General features: G+C 47.1%; 1 protein-coding gene across 14 annotated transcripts in view; it reads left to right on the forward strand.

The window, feature by feature from the left end:
• Positions 1 to 21,744, forward strand: part of MTMR3 (myotubularin related protein 3) — a 203,728-nt gene that overhangs the window by 165,969 nt on the left and 16,015 nt on the right. For 13 of the 14 annotated variants that reach the window (XR_004002979.1, XM_030582835.1, XM_030582836.1 and 10 more), the window contains 8 exons: positions 3,997 to 4,202; positions 4,421 to 4,552; positions 13,961 to 14,072; positions 14,878 to 15,073; positions 15,432 to 15,617; positions 17,756 to 17,926; positions 19,191 to 19,336; positions 20,095 to 21,493. Coding sequence is in view for 13 of the 14 variants with exons in the window: in XM_030582835.1 (XP_030438695.1) it covers positions 3,997 to 4,202; positions 4,421 to 4,552; positions 13,961 to 14,072; positions 14,878 to 15,073; positions 15,432 to 15,617; positions 17,756 to 17,926; positions 19,191 to 19,336; positions 20,095 to 21,493 (2,548 nt within the window). In the remaining variant the exon portion in view is untranslated. The remainder of the gene's footprint in view (positions 1 to 3,996; positions 4,203 to 4,420; positions 4,553 to 13,960; positions 14,073 to 14,877; positions 15,074 to 15,431; positions 15,618 to 17,755; positions 17,927 to 19,190; positions 19,337 to 20,094; positions 21,494 to 21,744) is intronic. The other variant, XM_030582846.1, reaches the window with a different exon arrangement.

Genomic DNA, 21,744 nt, shown 5'->3' on the forward strand with positions numbered 1-21,744 from the left:
TTTAATCACAGAAAAACCCGGATTTTTATGGTTTTTTATTAGAGAATTTGGGGTGTTTTTTATCACATAAAACTAGGATTCCTGATTATAATGGAAACGTATTTTCTCCCTGCATGTGGGTGGTACCTGTTGTAAATCTGGCTCCATTCCAATGGTCTCTCCTTTGCTTCTAGTAATAGTTGCTGTTTTTTCTTTTCAGTATATGAATGTTATTTGAACTAATTACAGAAAGTGCTGTCAAAATATAATTTGAAAGTGCAGTGTGCCTCCACTTCTCCCAGAGCATATTACAATCTTAGGATATGGCGAATGTGAAGCCTAAACAGGTTGTCAGAGTTTCTTTAAACATTTAGCATTAAGCAGCCTGTGCCAGCTACTGGTTTGGTCTAGTAGGGATACTACAGTGTTTGTTATCTGTAACAACCAGTTGACACAAATTTAATAACCCTGGGAACACATTTTAAACAAGTCCATTTAATCTGCCTGAACATGTCTCAAGGTGTGTAGTTAGACATCCATGGCCGGCCTAGTCCAGCTGACTCGGGCTCACAGGGCTTGGGCTAAGGGGCTGTTTTATTGCTGCAGCCTGAGCTCTGGGACCCTCCCACCTTGCAGTGCCCTAGAACCTGGGCTCCAGCCTGAGCCCAAGTGTCTACACCACAATTAAACAGCCCGGAATCGAAGCCCCGTGAGCCTGAGTCATCTGGCACAGCCCAGCTGCAAATTTTTAATTGCAAAGTGGACATACCCTAAGAAAGTTGAGGTCTAGGCCAGGAGTTCTCACAACAAATTTTTTTGGTGACCGCACTGACAATTTTTTCCTAAAACGCTTAATTAATTTTAGAAAAAAACAAACATGCACAGAGTCACATCCACATCATTGTAACGTGTATTTGTTGGGTTTTTGGCAGACTCAGTAACAAAAATAATGCTGCCTCCCTCTTCGGCCTCCCACCCCCCATGCAGGGCTTAGTGGGTCCTGGGGCTTGCTGTGAAAAGTGATATTTGTATATTTGTTAATATCACAGCACATTTAGTAGCTACCTGGGAGGCCAAGGAAAGTGATAAATGATATTAACAAACGTACAAGTATCACTTTTCACAGATAGCTAGTAAGTCTGCTGTGAGAAGTGATACCTGCATGTTTGCTAATATCACTTTTCTCAGCAAGCCCAGGGACCCACTAAGCCCTGGATGGTGGGGGCCAAAGAGGTTAGGCAGCAGGGGCCAGATGCAATAGTGGGATGGGTGTGGGGTAGGGGGGCCCCAGGTCAATGGGGGCATGTGGATGCAGAGCTGCAAAGGCAGCAGGAGCCCAGGGCAATGGAGCGAGGAGTGAATATGAGGCCAGGAAAGCAGCAGAGTCCTGGGAGAGGGGTGGATACAAGGCCATGGGAGGCAGCGGGGTCCAGGGGCAATGGGGGTGGATGATGAGCCCTGCTGTTGCGTGGCCAGAGCCAGGGCCTGTTGTCTGCTACCTTGCAGCCAGGGTCAGGGCTCAGTGCCCATGGCCAGAACCCAGAACTGGGGACAGGAACTGCATGGCAGAACCCAGGAATCGGAGCCTGCTGCCTTTGATGGATGGAAGTGAGAGTTTGTATCCCACTGGCAGCAATAGGATGCACCAGCACTTAGAAAATAACAAAAAGGCAAATGTCATTATATTTAAAAAAACAAAACACTTTTGAATTTTTTGTTTGTACAGGCAATGGAAGCGGTTCTCCAGAAGCTTGTTTTAAAAACATGTTTGTGGTGGTCAGATGCCTTCCCTTTATATCACAATCTTCGCTTTATTTGTAATAAAATTGAAAATTAGTTGAGACTTTAAAGTAAACTGTTGTTCATATATACAAAGATTATATAGACTTTGAGAAATTCTATTGTAAATAAACAAAACGAATTTTACTATGAGTTTGTCATTGCCCAATAAGGACCAGATAAACAGCTACTTTCAATCACTCCTTTCTTCAGTGATCTCACTGTCACATGACATCCTGTACTGATAGTGTCACCCCTTCCCTGACTTTCTAGTCCTCTGCACCATTATGAATATACAGAGCTTTTATACTATCAGAGGGGTAGCGGTGTTAGTCTGGATCTGTAAAAAGCAACAGAGAGTCCTGTGGCACCTTATAGACTAACAGACGTATTAGAGCATGAGCTTTTGCATGCGTCTGACGAAGTGGGTATTCACTCACAAAAACTTACGCTCCAATACATCTGTTAGTCTATAAGGTGCTACAGGAGTCTTTCTTGCTTTTTACAGAACTTTTATAGTTTGTCACTTGCATTTTTGAGGCAATAGAAATATCCCAATAACAAAGAGTATTTTATTCTTTAAAGTCTGCCTGATTTGACATCTGTAGCAAATTTTACTGCTGAGGTGCTTTTTTACTTACAAACTAAATCTTGCGCACATCTAGTTCTAGGATCCTGCTAACCCTTACTCACACATGCAGTCCTTACTCATGCATATACATCCACTTAGGTCAATGGAACTGCTTGAGTGAGTAAGGACTAATCACATGAGTGCAGGTGTTCAGACTGAGGCTCTTAATTTTCCATCATGACACTTTTTTTTTTTTGACTGATCTGTCCTCATGAAGCACGTGAGAAGTTTAGTTGCAACACAACAGTGCATACAGGGAAATCTTGTTTCTGCAGCACCATCACCAGCCTGGTACCAGAAGCCCCCAGATTCAGGAAATGTCTGTGTTACTTTTTGAACAACTCTTGTCATGTTGTGATCAGTGTTGAGAGGCTACGAAGGAAAACCCATCCACCTGCTGTCTGTTAGAGAAATGGTAGTATGCGTCATAAACGAATCTTGAGAAAGAGAAGTAGTCCTGTGAGAGACAGGGCAGGGAAGAATATAAGACAGAAAATTCTCTTAGTGCTTTTATAGTCTCCAATCTAGTTTCTCTTATAATTACTTAGAAGCATTTCTCTTCACTTACAGGAATGTGGAGGGTATATCTATACTGCAGTAAAACACCTGCAGCTAGCCAGTGTCAGCTGACCTGGGAGACTGAGTCAGCTCACCTGGGCCAGCCACAGGTGTTCTAATGTAATGTAGACATACCCTTAGTCAATATTTTCAAACATGGCACATATAACAAGCCTCAGAAAGAGCCAAGCTATAGATATTTAACATCCCTTGTGAAAAGATGGGAAATGAGCTATTTTCCTTTTGCCAGTGCAGTAATACTTGCAATACAGAACCATTGCAGAATCTGTATGTCTTTACAAGAACACCCAGGGCACAATGAGAGCTCATTGGCACTGTCCATTGACACTGTCCATGCACAGAAATAAGTCTTCAAGTTATGCTTAGGAATAATCATACAGCAGACACACCAAGGTCTACAGGTTCTTCTTATCAGAGGCATCATACTCCCTTCAGACCTAATAATTGGTGTGTGAAAGCCCTCCAAAACTAAATCTTGGACATCATCCCCCTTCTGAGGTCTGGAGTTTGTCTACACTGCAATTAAAAACCTGTGGCTGGCCTGTGCTAGCTGACTCGGGTCCATGGGGCTCTGGCTGCAGGGCTGTTTGATTGCAGTTTAGACGTCTGGGCTTGGAATGGTCTCAGTGCTCAGGCTGAAGCCTGAGCCTGAACATCTATACTGCAGTGAAACAGTCGTGTAGTCAGAGCCCTGTGAGTCTGAGTCAGCTGTCACAGGCTAGCTGCTGGTGTCTAACTGCACCCTGGGCACCAAAAGTGACTTATATTTGAATGTCATATTTAATCTTTTCATGTTACAGCAATTGACTCAACTATCGTACAAGCTTGAAACACATTCCGATGGAGCATCCTTGGATTATATATAAATCTGTAGGATATATGTGCCTCTAGAACACTGATATGATGTAAAACTCTGCAGCGAGCTAGTTAATTCCCAATGTTCTATGTGGTTTAGTTTCTGCTGATTCTTTTATTTAGGATGCTAATGTAATGGGTACAGTTAGCTGTTCTTACTCTTTCCTGCATAGGCACCAGTGTAATGGGGCAGTAATTTCCCGTTGTGGACAGCCCGAGGTCAGCTGGTGGGGCTGGAGAAATGCAGATGATGAACACCTTGTCCAGTCAGTGGCCAAAGCATGTGCCTCAGACTCTAGGTCAAAAAGCGGCAAATTAATGAATGGAAACTATTCCAGAGACTTCTCCAATGGAGGGGACCTCTCTGATGTGGAATTTGGTGAGTTCATCAGCTCATTCATTTCTAAAATGGCTAGAGCTTTGTATGGGAGTGTGATCTTCTGTGTATAGTATAAGATATATGGGAGTGACTGCATGTTTACAGAGTGTGTAGGAGTCCTCTGTGCACAGTGCATGCACATTGTGGTTCCTGTATGACTTTGTTGCAGATAATGTCAAAAGTATTTGTTTAATTGGTTGCCCTTTTTCTTTCCATAGATTCCTCAATTTCTAATGCTTCAGGAGCAGAAAGTTTGGCCATCCAGCCTCAGAAGCTTTTGATCTTGGATGCACGTTCTTATGCAGCTGCTGTGGCTAACAGAGCCAAAGGTGGAGGCTGTGAGTGCCCAGGTAAATAGTGTTTGCTCTCATGTCAGTTTATATATCAGCTTGACAAAGCTCTGGCTGGGATGATTTAGTTGGGGATTGATCCTGCTTTGAGCAGGTAGTTGGACTAGATGACCTCCTGAGGTTCCTTCCAACCCTGATATTCTATGATTATATGAAGTTAGTCAAAAGGACAGATACACATTTAAAGGGACATGGGGCTTGTCTACAGCAAGGGGTTTTGCACCAGGAAGTGTAGTTTCGACAGTGTTGCAAGCCTTTAGAGTCACATGGATCCAAGTCAAAACTTTTTACACTGGTGTAATGCATTGAATGAAAGTTTATATCAATATAGCTATCATGGACCATGAAAATCCAGTGTAGTCAGCCTGTACTTACTTGAAAGGGACAGAGTTAGTTGCCAGTTGATGCTGTGCTTCAAAGCGCAAGACTGAATTAGTAACAATATATAATTAACATTGAACTATGTGCAGTATGTTGAATAGTCTTCCTTCACTGAATCAAATATTTAAACTTACATGCAATATGAAAACACACTAAAGAGTAATGTATAGATTAACTATAAAAATACAAGAGAAAACCCAAAACAAAACTCAATAAACCATAGTGGGTAATAGTGTTGCAGGATTGTTATATGTGGGGAAACTTTTTTGCAGAAACACAGCACTCTTTTAATATTTCTGGAACAGCTCCCATATACAAATGTAAGTAAAATACTTATATCCTGCATTTGTGAAGTTTACCAAGGATTATTGCATTCCGTGTTCTTTGTTACCATTTGTGAATTGTGGGTAATATGAGCAGGAGTTTTTTTGATGACCATTAGTAGATGGGAATACATCCTGGTTAAATTCCATCATTGGAGAATATGGAAGAATACCGGATAGGAAAATTACAGGTAAGAAAGGCAAAGCTATTTCAGTAATATCTGAGGTGGCCCTCTGAGATCTTTGACCAGAATAGCTGCACTTTGGGGCATAGCTGCCAGTGGTGAGAGAGGGAGCTTAAATGTCCATATAGCTTCCAAAAAGTATAAAGGAACTCATGATTAATGGAATGAAATGTCTAAATGGAAAGCACAATGCAGTACAGTAACTTATCTTGAGTTTCAGGATGAGGATACTTGAACAGTTTTAGGAAATTTCCAGACAGGTATGTTAGCTTAATTAAATTTGATACCCAAATATTGGTCAAATTTTTAATAAAATACAGTTAATCCAACAGTACTCTCTGGAGACGAAGTCAGAATATTAAGTGTAACAGCCTTTGTAAGGAGCAGTTTGTTGGCCTTTCACAGACCATATGCTTCATCTTCAAATATTGATGACTTTTAAAAAACAGTTTGGATAATGTCTTCATGGCTCAGAAAGGGCCACAATATCCCTGGCTTTAGCATGGTGATTAGAGGTGGTAGAGGAAAGGTACCTTCTTCCCAGCTCTATGCAAAGGGTAGAGATTGTGCGCTCCATGCACTCATAGGATGCAATCCTTCCTAAAGAGGTCCCTGAAGAAGAGAGGCCCTCCGCACTGCCTTTGGAGCTGACAAGGCATGGCAGGGATGGCACATTCCAGAAAATTTTTCATCCTGTGCACTCTCCTGCACATCAGGGATTTTGGTGGGGAGCGGAAGATGGTGCCCCCTGGAACTCCATTTGGGGCAGTACTGCCTCACACCGTTCCCAATGTAGATCACTGGCTAAATGGCACAATCTGGTTCTAAAGTTTAGCCTGAAAGATCTGGGATGTGCATACAATATTATTTACGTTCGGATCAGCAATTAACCCTGTTGAATTTTGTGGATCTCTCTCCTCAGTTTGTAGCAGAGTAAAAGAGTATAAAGTCAAAGACTTGCATGCAATATTTACTGGCTTGCAAATTGCGCCAGGCTGTGTGGGCTAAAGGGTAGATCTCCAGGAGCTATAGGATCCAATTTATGTGGTCTATAGATGCAAGCGCAAAGTTGGAGGCATCTGTTAAAGTCTTCTATGTGTGTGTCAGATGTGCCTGTGATCCAGGAAGAAGACCATACTAATAGGCCACACCTGACAGAACTGCAGCCTGAAATTATTTAAAGTCCATTCCCTCAGGACATAGAGTGTGTTTCATATGAGGCAGTTTATTTAATCTGCTAATCAACTGGTCAGATGCATAGTACAGAAGTAAGATAAACTTAGGGATGGTCGTCTAAAGGGCACAATCCTGAAACATGCAAGCCTGAGCACTTCCTGTGAGTAGGGGGCCCTATCTGCACTGATCCTGCCAACCCATCTAGGGTGAGTAGTTTGAGTATAGACTACAGGTTTGTCCAGAGGAAGGCTTCTTAGGACTTGCACAAATAGTCCCTTCCATTCTCTGTCTACTGCAGCCTTGAGTATTTCTCATCTGAGTGACACTTGTCACTTCCACAGAGTAGATGGGGTGAGGTAAGTAACCTCTTTGGTCTTCCCAAGAGGTAAGGGGAAGTAAATCATCTTTAATTTTAAGGTTTAAGGACAATCATGAATTGAGAGTCATTTTCAGATTGCTCAGTCTTTTTAGAGCATTGTATAACTTCTAGCAGTGTAATACCACTACCCCTATGGGGAGCTGTCTGTGCACTGCTTCCTGTGGTATGAAATGGAACACTAAAAAAACACAATAGTAAAAAAACTCAACAACCTTTTGCTAATAGATGTCTCTCCAGACCTAAACACCGCTACTGTCCTGGCCCTGGCCCTGGCTCTGGCCCTCTGCTTAATAGCCATTGCCACACATACACCAAATTGTGTGCTAGTTCTGTTATGGTGTAAGTTAGTTTGGAAGCCAGTTCTGTAGAGGTGAAAAGATATTGCATTAACCTGTTGTTTCACCCAACAGCAGACAGCAAGGAAGAGTCATAAATCTGCACAGTGACTTAGATCTCCATCATAAATTCAGTAGAGAAACAAGCACAAGCATAAAGTATTTTCTTTATATTGTCACAATAGTTACCAGTACTTTCAGTTCTTCTTCGAGTGATTGCTCATATCTATTCCAGTTAGATGTGTGCACGCCGCGTGCACGTTCGTCGGAGAAACTTTTACCCTAGCAACCCTGGCGGGTCGGCTGGGCACCCCCTGGAGTGGCGCTGCTGTGGCGCCCAATATATACCCCAGCCAACCCGGCCACCCTTCAGTTCCTTCTTACCACCCGTGTCGGTCGTTGGAACTGTGGAGCGCGGCTTCGCTGACCTCCACACTCCCTAGCAGCTCATTTTCTCCTTATCGTTGTTATACCGTAGTTGTAGTTAATTTTTGTATATATATATATAGTTATACAGTCAGTTAGTTAGTTAGTGTTAATAGTGTAGTAGTTAGTTATCGTTTGAGGGGATCGGGGATCACCCGCTTCTCCAGAGCCGGAGCTCATGCCCGGCTCATCGGGTTTCAAACAGTGCTCGGCTTGTCACAAGCCTATGCCGGTTGGAGACCCCCATGACTCCTGCTTAAAGTGCCTCGGGGAGTCACACTTATCGGCTAAGTGCTCAATTTGCAAGTCTTTCAAGCCGAGAACCAAGAAGGAGCGGGACATTAGGTTAAGACAGCTCCTTATGGAAGCGGCCCTGACACCTCCGCCCTCGGCACCGAGCACAAGCCAGCCGGTAAGCAAGGGCACCGCCACGGCACCGAGCGCTGCCACCAAGGACTCACGGCACCGGCCCCTGCCGGTGCCGAAACCAGCTCCGAGCCGCTCCCTCTCCCCGAGGTCAAAGACGGCGAAGGCGCAAATCATCCCGCCAACATCCGCCTCGCAGCCAGAGCCTGCACCAAAGCCGGACCGCATGGCACCGATACCTGCCGCGGCACTGACTAAGCCAGCACCGTTGACTCCGACCCCACAAGGGCCGTCAAGTCCGGCACCTGGCGGCTCCCCGGTGCCCACCATGGTAGAGCCTGCTTCACCGTCTACCCCGGAGACGTTTGCCGCAGCGAGGGATCTGATTGCGATCACCGATGCGCCACCGCCCTTACCCCCAGCACCGCCGGTGCGGGTACTGCATTCAATGGGCAAGCCGACCCTGACCAGACCAGCTTCGGTCAGCGTAGCAGACTGGCACCGCTCCAGATCACGGTCCTGCGGACGCTCTACATCGAGACGTCGTTCACACTCTCGACGGCGATCTCGGTTTCGGCACCGGTCAGACTCACGGCACCGGCATTCACCTAGGCACCGTTCAGGCTCCCAGCACCGACCTTCATCTCGGTATCGGTCACGCTCCGGGCACCGATCAGGCTCCCGGCACCGGTCGACAGCTCGAGCGTCAACCCGGTACTCACGGTACCGCTCCAGCTCACGGCACCATGGCGGGCACTGCACCTCCAGGAGCAGGTCGAGACAGAGAGACTCGAGATCTCGGTCGACCTCCCGGCACCGAGCCAGTCGCAGGTCCCGGTCTCGCTCTCGGCACCGTCACCAGTGCCGGCACCGATCACCACAACCCAGAGGTGTAAGGTCTGTCGGAACTTCGGCTCCAACTTTTGCTGCTCCTCCATGGCCGTCCAGAGGCACGTCGGCATCCTCCCAGGCGGGTAGCTACTACGACCGGGACCAGGATCCCGAAGTACCGCTGGGAGTGTTCCAGGACCCCCGCCTGCAGGACGTGGGATCCCAACAATGGGTTTTTGGACAACCTGGGCATACCATCAGACCCAGGGTGGCCCCCTGCCCCAGACCCATTCTGCCACCTCAGAACATCGGGTACCAGAGGCCACTGTTTCCCGCCCCCCTGCGGTTGAGTCGGAAAAACAACTGCCACCAGACTCCCTGGGTCAACTGGAGCAAGAACCGGTCCAGGAGCAGGAGACCAACCAGGATGCCCTCATTCCCGGAGTATCCTCCTCCTCCTCCTCGCCAGATGAGGCCGTGGCCGGGTCTTCAACTTCAGGGCCCCCACCGATAGACCTCAGGGCCCACCAGGACCTCCTACGCAGAGTGGCCCTTAACATCAACCTACCTGTGGAGGAGGTCCCAGAGGTTGAGGACCCAGTAGTGAGCATCCTCTCTGCGGACGCTCTTACCCGAGTAGCCCTCCCGTTCATTAAGACTATCCAGTCCACCGCCGATAACCTTTGGCAATCTCCAGCCTCCATTCCACCGACAGCTAAGGGAATGGAAAGAAAGTACATGGTACCCTCTCGGGGGTACGAGTACTTGTACGTCCACCCTCCTCCCTCCTCCCTAGTTGTCCAATCTGTCAACGACAGGGAACGACATGGCCAGCAGGCACCGGCCCCCAAATCCAAAGAGGCTAGGCGGATGGACCTCATGGGTCGCACGGTGTACTCAGCTGGGGCCTTGCAACTCCGTGTGGCCAACCAACAGGCCCTATTGAGCCGATATAACTACAATATATGGGCGGAGGTGGGTAAGTTCTCCGAGCTACTACCCCAGGACTTACGCCCAGAATTCAATGCATTCCTGGAGGAGGGTAAGAAGGTGGCCAGGACCTCTCTACAGGCCTCCCTCGACACGGCCGACTCAGCAGCCAGAACCTTGGCCTCGGGAATCACCATGAGGCGCATTTCCTGGCTTCAGACCTCCACTCTACCCCCAGAACTGCAATATACCGTCCAGGTCTTACCCTTTGACGGGAAGGGTTTGTTCTCGGGCAAAACGGATTCCAAACTGCAAAACCTGAAGGACAATCGAGTCATCATACGCTCGCTGGGGATGCATACACCTTCCACCCAGCGTAGACCCTTCAGACCCCAAGCACACCGCCCATACTTCCCACCCCGCCAGAGGCAGGACTTCAGTAGACGGCGTGGCCGGGGGGGCCGCAGGTGCCAGTCCAGCTCCCAGGGAGGCCAAAACCAAGGCCCCTCCAAGGCACCACCGGGCCCCAAGTCCGGCTTTTGAAGGTGCGCCCGGGGACGGCGTACCAGCCTCAAGACAGGATCCTTCCCCTACCTTCTCCAACCGCCTCTCCCACTTCTTCCCGGTGTGGTCCCAGTTAACATCAGAGTGTTGGGTGCTGCGCACGGTGAAGCAAGGATACCACCTACAATTTGCTTCCTCACCCCCTTCCCACCCCCCTTCCCGGTCCCTCTTCAGGGACCCCTCTCACGAGCAAACCCTCCTGCAGGAGGTCCGATCTCTCCTCGCAGCAGGAGCTATAGAGGAGGTACCTCTAGACGAGAGAGGAAAAGGGTTTTACTCCCACTATTTTCTGATTCCCAAGTCCAAGGGAGGTCTCAGACCCATCCTAGACCTGCGGGGCCTCAACAAATGGATGCTCAAGTTGAAGTTTCGCATGATCTTCCTGGGAACGATTATCCCCTCACTGGATCCTGGAGACTGGTATGCCGCCCTCGACATGAAGGACGCGTACTTCCATATTGCCGTCTTTCCACCGCACAGGAAGTACCTTCGCTTCACGGTCAGACATCAGCACTTCCAATTCGCAGTCCTACCCTTCGGCCTCTCCACGGCCCCGAGGGTGTTTACCAAGTGCATGGCCGTCGTGGCCGCCCACCTCCGTCGGCGGCAAATTCACGTGTTTCCGTACCTCGACGACTGGCTCCTAAAGGGGTCCTCCCAGTCGCAGGTGCGGCAGCATGTCGAGGTGGTTACGGACCTCTTCTCCCAGTTAGGCCTGCTTCTCAATGCCGAGAAATCCACCCTGGTCCCCATGCAGAGGTTGGACTTCATAGGCGCGACCCTGGACTCTACTCAAGCCAGGCCTTCCTTACCTCAGCCCCACTTCCAGACTATCGTCTCGATCATACGGAGCTTGCAGGCCTCCACAATCACCTCAGCTCGCACCTGTCTCGCACTATTGGGGCTTATGGCCGCATGTACTTATGTGACAAAGTATGCCAGGCTCCGAATGAGACCCTTCCAAACGTGGCTTCATTTGGTATTCCACCCGGGCAAGGACCACCTAGACATATTGGTGACAGTCCCCTCCGGCCCCCTCTGCTCCCTCGACTGGTGGCTGACCCCATCCCTAGTATGCATGGGGATGCCGTTTCACCCACGGCCACCGTCGATGACTCTAACAACCGATGCATCATCCCTGGGTTGGGGGGCCCACCTAGGGCACCTACGTACCCAGGGCCTCTGGTCGTCCCAAGAGTTGTCACTCCACATAAATGTCCGGGAGTTGAGGGCAGTCCGCCTCGCCTGCCAGGCGTTCCAACAACATCTGCACGGCAGTTGTGTTTCCGTATTCACGGACAACACAACAGCCATGTACTACATCAACAAACGGGGGAACCCGCTCGTCTCCCCTATGTCAGGAAGCCATTCAACTCTGGGACTTCTGCATAGCCCAATCAATAGATCTCGTGACATCCTTCCTCCCAGGGGTCAGGAAGGCACTGGCGGACAGACTCAGCCGATCCTTCCTATGCCACAAATGGTCGATCAGACCGGATGTTATCCATTCCCTCTTCCAGAAGTGGGGATTTCCCCGCATAGACCTATTTGCGACCAGGTCCAACAGGAAGTGCCAGGAGTTTTGCTCCTTTTGAGGTCTCTCTCCCGGGTCGAACACGGATGCATTCCTCCTGCCGTGGTCCCACCACCTATTGTATGCCTTCCCTCCGTTTCCTCTGGTGCACAAAGTCCTGTTGAAATTCCGCAGGGACAAAGCGCGTTTAATACTGATCGCACCTGCGTGGCCCAGACAACATTGGTTCACCACTTTGCTGGATCTGTCTGTGGACCCTCCAATCCCCCTCCCTCTCCACCCAGACCTGATCACACAGGATCACGGCAGGCTCCGTCACCCGGACCTACGAGCCCTCCACCTCACGGCGTGGCTCCTGCATGGCTGAACGCGGCGGAGTTGAGCTGCTCCGCACCGGTCCAGCATATCCTCCTTAACAGCAGGAAGCCTTCCACCCGCTCAACGTACACGCTCAAGTGGAAGCACTTCTCTTGCTGGTGTGCTACTCAGGATGTGACCCCTTCGGAGGCTCCGATTCCCACGATCCTAGACTACCTCTGGTACCTTAAGCAGCAGGGCCTAGCGACATCCTCCTTGAAGGTGCACTTAGCGGCCATATCCACTTTCCGACCAGGAGAAGGTGGCCGCTCCGTATTCTCCCACCCCTTAGTCGCTAGATTCGTTAAAGGCCTGGAACATCTCTACCCCCCCCGTACGCCGCCCTGCTCCTACCTGGGACCTTAACTTGGTCCTAAACAGGCTCACGCTTCCACCATTTGAGCCACTGGCGACTTGCTCGCTCCTGTACCTGTCATGGAAGACAGCCTTCCTGGTGGCCAGTACATCGGCCAGGCGGGTCTCCGAGCTGAGAGCTCTCACAGTGGACCCGCCCTACACCGTTTTCCATAAAGACAAGGTACATCTGCGACCCCACCCGGCGTTCCTCCCTAAGGTTGTGTCTGCCTTCCATACCAACCAGGACATCTTCCTCCCAGTCTTCTTCCCGAAGCCCCACTCTTCTCGGAGGGAACAGCAGCTACACTCCTTAGATGTACGCAGAGCACTCGCTTTCTACATTGAGCAAACAAAGCCGTTCCGAAAGTCTCCTCAACTGTTTGTGGCGGTCACAGAACGGATGAGGGGTCTACCAATCTCTTCTCAGAGAATTTCCTCCTGGGTGACTGCATGCATTCGCGCATGCTACTATATAGCTCGTGTCCCCTCTGGCCACCTCATGGCACATTCCATGAGAGCTCAGGCGTCGTCGGCAGCCTTCCTGACGCACGTGCCTATCCAGGAGATATGCCGTGCAGCGACCTGGTCATCGGTCCACACATTCACCGCACACTATGCACTGGTCCAACAATCAAGGGATGATGCGGCCTTTGGCGTAGCAGTTCTAAATACCGCCACATCTCACTCCGACCCCACCGCCTAGGTAAGGCTTGGGAATCACCTAACTGGAATGCATATGAGCAATCACTTGAAGAAGAAAAGACGGTTACTCACCTTTGTAACTGTTGTTCTTCGAGATGTGTTGCTCATATCCATTCCAAACCCACCCTCCTTCCCCACTGTTGGAGTAGCCGGCAAGAAGGAACTGAAGGGTGGCCGGGTCGGCTGGGGTATATATTGGGCGCCATAGCGGCGCCACTCCAGGGGGCGCCCAGCCACCCGCCAGCGTTGCTAGGGTAAAGGTTTCTCCGATGAACGTGCACGCGGCGCGCGCACATCTAACTGGAATGGATATGAGCAACACATCTCGAAGAACAACAGTTACAAAGGTGAGTAACCGTCTTTTTTTCCACCATGTGTTGTAATGTCTGGAATACCAGCTGAAGTCCAAGCACAAATTTTTGTCTACGGGAGATTGTGCTAAACAGCACTGTTTCATCAGTCCACAACTGCAGCAGTTTGTTTTTTATAGAAAAGCTTTTTTTTTAACTTAATATTCATGTTGTTTTTAATTCCTCCTCTTGTTTTTTATAATTTTCTACAGAGTATTATCCAAATTGTGAAGTGGTGTTCATGGGGATGGCAAACATCCATTCTATCCGGAAGAGCTTTCAGTCGCTGCGCTTGCTCTGCACACAGATGCCAGACCCAGGAAAGTAAGTGGGCATTTGAGGTTTTTTTCTTTCTTAAATTATATTTTTGTGTCTAACCCTCATTCTTCCCCTGATATTTTCTAGACTGAATTAAGCAGGTGTTTGTTCTTCCACAGCCTTCTCTTTGTAAACATGCTACAGCTTAATATAGCTTGAGCCAAAGGAAGTTACTGACTCATTAATTCTAAAATGGAGATAGCAAATGAGACGGGGATCAAAATTGGATCCTTTGCTTTAATATTAGCATATATTACTGCCAGGTGGGCTTGGTTAGTCTCACCTGTGCATCCTGCAATATTTCAGCTTTCCCCTGATTTTGTAAAACTGCTATTGTAACATGCAGTCTAACCCCAGAAGCCTGTAGCAGTCTGACTTGCCTTTGAAAGGCACTAGTGTTGCTCCATGAACTTACCACATTCCTAATATCCTCACCCTGGAGACCCAGCCTATCATTTCCATAGTATAACTGACCTCCAGTGACAATAACTGAGGGGTCTTCTGACTGTGAACATTCCCCAGAATACTGAAGCATTTCAACCCTCTTTCCTCTAGCAGTTTCTCCTGGTTCTTCATTTGCTGCCATGAGCCTTTCACATTCACTAAGTAGACTGTCTGTATTTCCTGCAAACTTGTGAGAGCATTAACAAGATAATTTAAGTGAAAAAATAGATTCAAGGAAAGCACTCATTGTTTAGTACTATAATGGGAGTTTAATTATGATCACTCTGATGTTTTTTTTTTAATTCAAAGATCTCAGCTGGGAAACATTAAAAAGAGCATAAACTATCCTCCCTTGGTTTTTCTGTAGTTGGTTATCAGCACTGGAAAGTACCAAATGGCTGCAGCACTTGTCTGTGCTTCTGAAATCTGCACTATTGGTAGTGCATGCAGTAGATAGAGACCAGCGACCAGTCTTGGTGCACTGCTCGGATGGCTGGGACCGAACCCCACAGATAGTGGCACTGTCCAAACTGCTGCTTGATCCATATTACAGGACTATAGAGGTTTGTAAACCATCCATTTATGCATGGGAGGATGGCTGAGTTTGGGTTTCTTTGCAGATTAATAGGGAAGGCTACTGAATGATTGAACTCAGCTTTCTTCATCTGAAAATGTACTAATGTTATCACCAGTCTTGCTGAATCTGATGGATGCTATTGAATGATATGGTGGGTTAATTGTGAACGGAATTAAATAGAAGAAAAGTAGGTTGAAAGAAATCATGATTAATTCTGAAAAGAAACCAGGTATATTAAGCATGAATACTTCCCATGAGAAGTCTCAGACTGTGTCCTGGAAAATTGTAACATTTGGACTGACAAAAAAATCTGGAGACCTTCAACTGCATTTTCTTTCCTGCAGGGTTTCCAGGTGCTAGTGGAGATGGAATGGCTGGATTTTGGCCACAAGTTTGCAGATCGCTGTGGCCATGGTGAGAATTCGGATGACCTAAATGAGCGCTGCCCAGTATTTTTACAGTGGTTGGACTGCGTCCATCAGCTCCAGAGGCAGTTCCCTTGCTCTTTCGAGTTTAACGAAGCATTCCTTGTGAGTTGTGGCTTGAGAGATTACTGTTTTATTGAATACTTCTAAACCAGTAGACAGAGCTAACACACTGAATAGCCCTGAGGGGTTTCCGATTCTCCCATCTACCTTATATCACAGTGCAGCCTGATAAACAGATGTGACAACTGTTGAGCCTTGTCTCGCAGACAAAATCACTTGTCTTCATGGAATCTGCAATCAGTTCTCTCTGAAAGCAGGGATGGGGCCTTCTAGGACTTCCTTTAAACTTTAAAGAAAGAAAGAAATCATGTCCTGGATTCAAATATCCACAGAATAGGGACAGCACAGGTAATGACAATGCAAACTTCCCCAGCACTTCTCCGCTACACTATTTCATCCTGACCTGGAGAGTATGTCTCTAAGAGCAAGAAGGAGTTTCCATTCTCTTTCTCTGCTAAAACTGCCTAGAACGTGTGGCTTTTCTGATATTGACAACTGTCCTCTGAGAAGTTTGGCTAAGACTATTGAAGTCACATCTCAGGGCCACCAAGCCAGTCACACCGTTAATGTCAGTCACTGACTACATGGATGAATTTGAACTGACAACCTAGAGGAGAAAGTTTCTATAATGCTTCACCAATTCCCTGAGTAATTCCATCTTCTGGTCTTTTTAGAGCTGAAGGCCCTAATTCAGCAAAGCAGTTAAGCATGTGTTTAACTTTTAACATGAGTAGTTCTGTTGAAGTCAATTGGATTATTAACATGCTTAAAGATAAGTACATTCTCCAGGGCTTTGCTGGATTGAGGCTATAGTGTGCAGTGAGCTACAATCTAGATTGGATGAGCTTCCTGTGTTTCCATTTGTGCCACAAGACAGAAGATGGCGTGGACTGCACTCTCAGCAAGTTTGCGGATGACACTAAACTGGGAGGAGTGGTAGATACGCTGGAGGGTAGGGATAGGATCCAGAGGGACCTAGACAAATTAGAGGACTGGGCCAAAAGAAACCTGAGGAGGTTCAACAAGGACAAGTGCAGAGTCCTGCACTTAGGACGGAAGAATCCCATTCACTGTTACAGACTAGGGACTGAATGGCTAGGAAGCAGTTCTGCAGAAAAGGACCTAGGAGTTATGGTGGACGAGAAGCTGGATATGAGTCAACAGTGTGCCCTTGTTGCCAAGAAGGCTAATGGCATTTTGGGCTGTATAAGTAGGGGCATTGGCAGCAGATCGAGGGACGTGATCATTCCCTTCTATTCGACATCGGTGAGGCCTCATCTGGAGTACTGTGTCCAGTTTTGGGCCCCACACTACAAGAAGGATGTGGAAAAATTGGAAAGAGGGGGCTGGAGTACACGACTTATGAGGAGAGGCTGAGGGAACTGGGATTGTTTAGTCTGCAGAAGAGAAGAATGAGGGGGGATTTGATAGCTGCTTTCAACTACCTGAAAGGGGGTTCCAAAGAGGATGGATCTAGACTGTTCTCAGTGGTACCAGAAGACAGACCAAGGAGTAACGGTCTCAAGTTGCAGTGGGGGAGGTTCAGGTTGGATATTAGGAAAAACTTTTTCACTAGGAGGGGGGTGAAGCACTGGAATGGGTTACCTAGGGAGGTGGTGGAATCTCCTTCCTTAGAGGCTTTTAAGGTCAGGCTTGGCGAAGGCCTGGCTGGGATGATTTAGTTGGGGATTGGTCCTGTTTTGAGCAGGGGGTTGGACTAGATGACCTCCTGAGAGGTCCCTTCCAACCCTGATATTCTATGATTACCTATTATCGCCAGCTCAGTGCTTTTTCACTTTATTGATGCTATGTGACAACTGTGTCAAAAATTCCCTTCTCTACCATATTCTCCAGAGCCCTGGTTTCAGTACGTAAGTTTTAGACACAGCATGTAAATAAACATGCAATCTGTATGTTCTGTTTCCTCTTAACATTTTATATAGCTCAAATATGATGGTGCATAATGGAGAGGAGCCCATTGTGCTGCTATGTTCTTGTCATTAGCTTTCTAAGAAGGCATGCAAAAAATGTTAAATAGATTTATATGGCATCCTACACAAAGCCTTACATAGACAGCCTCACATGAATAGTAGATTAATTGCCTCTTAAGCATGAAAGTTACATCTTTCACATACACCATGTGTGCTGCCATATGACTCTATCTGTATTGGTCTGTACAGGTCAAATTGGTGCAGCACACCTACTCTTGCCTCTTTGGTACATTCCTGTGCAACAATGCGAAGGAGAGAGGAGAAAAACATACTCAGGAAAGGACATGTTCTGTCTGGTCTCTGCTGCGAGCAGCAAACAAAGCCTTCAAAAACCTGCTTTACTCCTCCCAGTCAGAAACTGTATGTATCATTCATTCCCCATCACCTGTGGGAGAGTCCCTTTAGGGATTCTGCATTACAACTGTGGGAGTCAGGGAAAGTGACTATCCCAAAAATATCCACCTCAAGGAAGCATCCCAGTTATTCCTGTGGGTGATGATTTGACTTCGCCTATTCCATGAATGTACTGCCTAAAGATAACTGTGGAACTCCTTGCCAGAGGATGTTGTGAAAGCCAAGACTATAACAGTGTTCAAAAAAGAACTAGATAAGTTCATGGAGGATAGGTCCATCAATGGCTATTAGCCAGGATGGGCAGGGATGGTGTCACTAGCCTCTGTTTGCCAGAAGCTGGGAATGGGCAACAGGGGAAAGATCACTTGATGATTACCTGCTCTGTTCATTCCCTCTGGGGCACCTGGCATTGGCAACTGTCAGAAGACAGGATACTGGGCTGGATGGACCTTTGGTCTGACCCAGTGTGGCTATTCTTATGGATATTCCCCCGTGTACCCAGTGGATAGTTACCATTTGAGTGCCATAGCAAGGTTTTATGTTTGAATAGCCTTAGCTTAACCTCTGCTATGCCATGCACTCCCACACCACCAAAGCCATCTTACTGAAGCATTTACATTACAGTGTCTTCAGCAGACCACTGGGACATACCAAATGCAGCCATAGAGAGCATCTCTATGTCAGATATATGCTGTATTCCCTGTAATAAAATATTTTGTGTGCTTGACAAGGTATGGTTACCAACAGGAGATCTCTGTCACGTTACACTGGGGGGATAAAAGAGTTGTGTCATAAGATATCTTAAACTTTTGTCAAAAACTGGAATAACAAAAAATGTTATGGAAGTTTTTGCACATATCTAATTTCATCACCTTCACTTTTTCAGTTAGTTCTCCCATAGTAATTAACTCTCACAAGGGACTTGGGGGAGAGAGGCATAGTCGTCTTTATGTATATTTGATAGAATAATATGTTAGGCATTCAGATATTATAGTGATGGGCATGCTATAAGAACCTGTAGAGAACTGTTAAAATGTCACCGTGTTTATGGAAATAAAGATTTTTCTAAGTTATTTAAACCCTTCCCCTCCCAAAATCTCCATATCTGAAGGAAAGGATAACAACTTGATAGCTAGGAGTAAATTATTAAAAATGCTATTGTAGAACCTCTGGACTGTGAACCTGAGCTGTAAAATTAGAGTAGCAAAATTCCTGGAGAGAGACAGGTTAATGTTCCTAAACATGAACATGCCACATTTTCTCTTTCTAGGTGCTGTATCCAGTGTGTCATGTGCGTAATTTAATGCTCTGGAGTGCTGTTTACCTACCATGTTCTTCCCCCTCCACCCCTGCTGATGACACCTGTGCCCCTTACCCAGTTCCAGGCTCCAGCCCTGAAGATCAGTCTCTGGGCAGGTGAGCCTAGAGCCCAGAAATCCCATCCTGTAAAGTAAGATCAACAGAGAATGTTGTGAGATTTAGGGAGAGGAGCACTTGCTGTGGGAAGGAGGTATGGGACTGTTTAAATGACTAACAAAAAGCCCTGTGTGGTCATTTCAATTTTGAAAGTATTCAGCTTCCTGGATTGTTTTGTAACAAACACATTAGAGCAGAAAATAGGTTTGAAATAAATTAACAGATAAAACACAGTTCAGTATACGGAGTATGCCCAAATAACATCCCAGGTACTGTCCCCAGTTGCAGAATTTATTCTGCTTTGGTGTACTGCCTCTGTATTGTGGAGGCCAGAAAACATGGGATATAGCATCTTCAGGGCTGCCTTGCGTTCATTGTACACACTGCTTTTTTTCTTGTATTAAATTCATGTAAGTACTGCTTACCTTGTCTTTAGAGAAGCCTTTTCCAATAAGATGATTCTGGGTGCATGCTAGTTGGAAATGGAGCTTTGGTGTGGAGGGATGATTCTGGGAATGCTGAAGATTAGCTGAAGAAATTTTCTTGATGGAGAGAGAAGGCCAGATGGGATGGTGCTGGAGCAGCTTTGACCCATAAATGATCAGACTGAACTGTTAGATAATACTGTAGTGCACTGCAGAACTCCACAGTAGTGAGTGACTGGTTGTGATTTCAAAATGGGGAAGCTCATTAATAATAACCTGTGTAATTAAATATTTTTAAAAGTAACTTTTGATTCTGATTTTGTACCTCTGTAGGCTACCAAAGACGAGATCGTTTGACAATCTGACAACGGCCTGCGACAGCAACGTGCCTACAACTAACCGACGTAGTAGTGATCCCAGCCTCAATGAAAAGTGGCAAGAGCACCGTAGGTCCCTGGAGCCGAGCAGCCTTGGCAACCCAGGGGATGATCCATTTGATGGGGACAGCCTGAGCAAACAAGGCAGGGCTCTTGTTGGAGCAGAGCTTTCAGTTGCAGCTGGCGTGGCAGAGGGACAGATGGAGAACATTTTGCAGGAGGCCACCAAAGAGGATGTTGGTCTGGAGGAGCTCTTGAGGGGTACCCTGGAGACAACAGGCAAAGAGGATGAGGAGGAGCTTATCCTGGATAAGGAGAACAGAACTGAAAATCTTGATGAGTATGTTGATGGCCTCTATGAAAAGACTGAGATGGATACAGATACTTCAATAAACAATCCAGTGTCCAATCTACATCCAGTTTCACAAGGTTCTTCTGAGCTTAAAAGACAACAGGAGGAGCCTATGGATCTCAGTAACAGTATCCAGAAGTTACTTCAGGTGAAAGGACTACAAACTATTCCCTTGGAGAGTACTGTAAATAGTGACATTCAGAAGAATGTGGAGGAAGGTGTTAGTAGACTTCATATAGAAGCAGAGAGCCCTCCATTGCCCATCACAATCCAACATGAGGCAAAAACATCCAACATGGAAAGTTCTACCGAAACCTTAACAGAGAATGGAGCAAAGCAAGAGCTGATTCAGAAAGGCCCTTGCCACTTACCTCATCTGATGGACAACAGTGCTGAAGAACTTTCTCAAACAACTGAAAGCAGACCTGAGGGGGGAAATATGATAGAGCTACACAGACTGGGAACAAAAGTAAACAGGACTTCTAACAGCAGCAACACACACAGCTCAGTGCCTTCCCCTTGTGCCTTGCCTTTAGCTGAAGATAAAGATGAGATTGTGTGTAATGGGGAGCTGGAGACTGAGAACAAGGTGACAGAGAAACCTGCAGGGTTTAGTATTACCCCGAAATACCCTGCAGCAAATGGACACTGTGTGAATGGAGAGGATGATAGGATCAAAGCCTCTCTGAGCCGGCAGGTCTCTATAGCTAGTTGTAGTTCTGCCCAGTTTCACTTGAGGAACTTGCACCATAAGTGGGTGCATGACCATTCTGGGAGGCAACAGACAGTTAGCAGCCCAGACCAACCCACCAGGAACCACTTGGATGATGATGGGATGCCAGTCTACACTGATGTTATCCAGCAGCGCCTGCGTCAGATTGAAACTGGGCATCAGCAGGAAGTGGAGATATTGAAGAAGCAAGTGCAGGAGTTGAGGAGCCGGTTGGAGAGCCAGTACCTGAATAGCTCACTACGTTTCAATGGCGATTATGGGGACGAAGTGGTAAGTGCAACGGTAATTCAGCCACTGCTGACAATAGTGGATTGGTTAATCACATTTCTGGAGGCCACAGTTCTAAGTCAGCAGTTTGGTAAGAAGTATTGTTGTTTGGTTAGACAGTGAATTTTGGTTATGGTAATATTTTTTTTAACATCTCAGTCATGCCATGAGTGCAGGGGACTGGACTAAATGACCTCCCGAGGTCCCTTCCAGTCCTGTGAGTCTGTGCTGAAAAGGGCATGCAGTTTTCACTT

This window comes from Gopherus evgoodei, chromosome 13, assembly GCF_007399415.2.
Source record: "Gopherus evgoodei ecotype Sinaloan lineage chromosome 13, rGopEvg1_v1.p, whole genome shotgun sequence".
NCBI lineage: Eukaryota > Metazoa > Chordata > Testudines > Testudinidae > Gopherus > Gopherus evgoodei.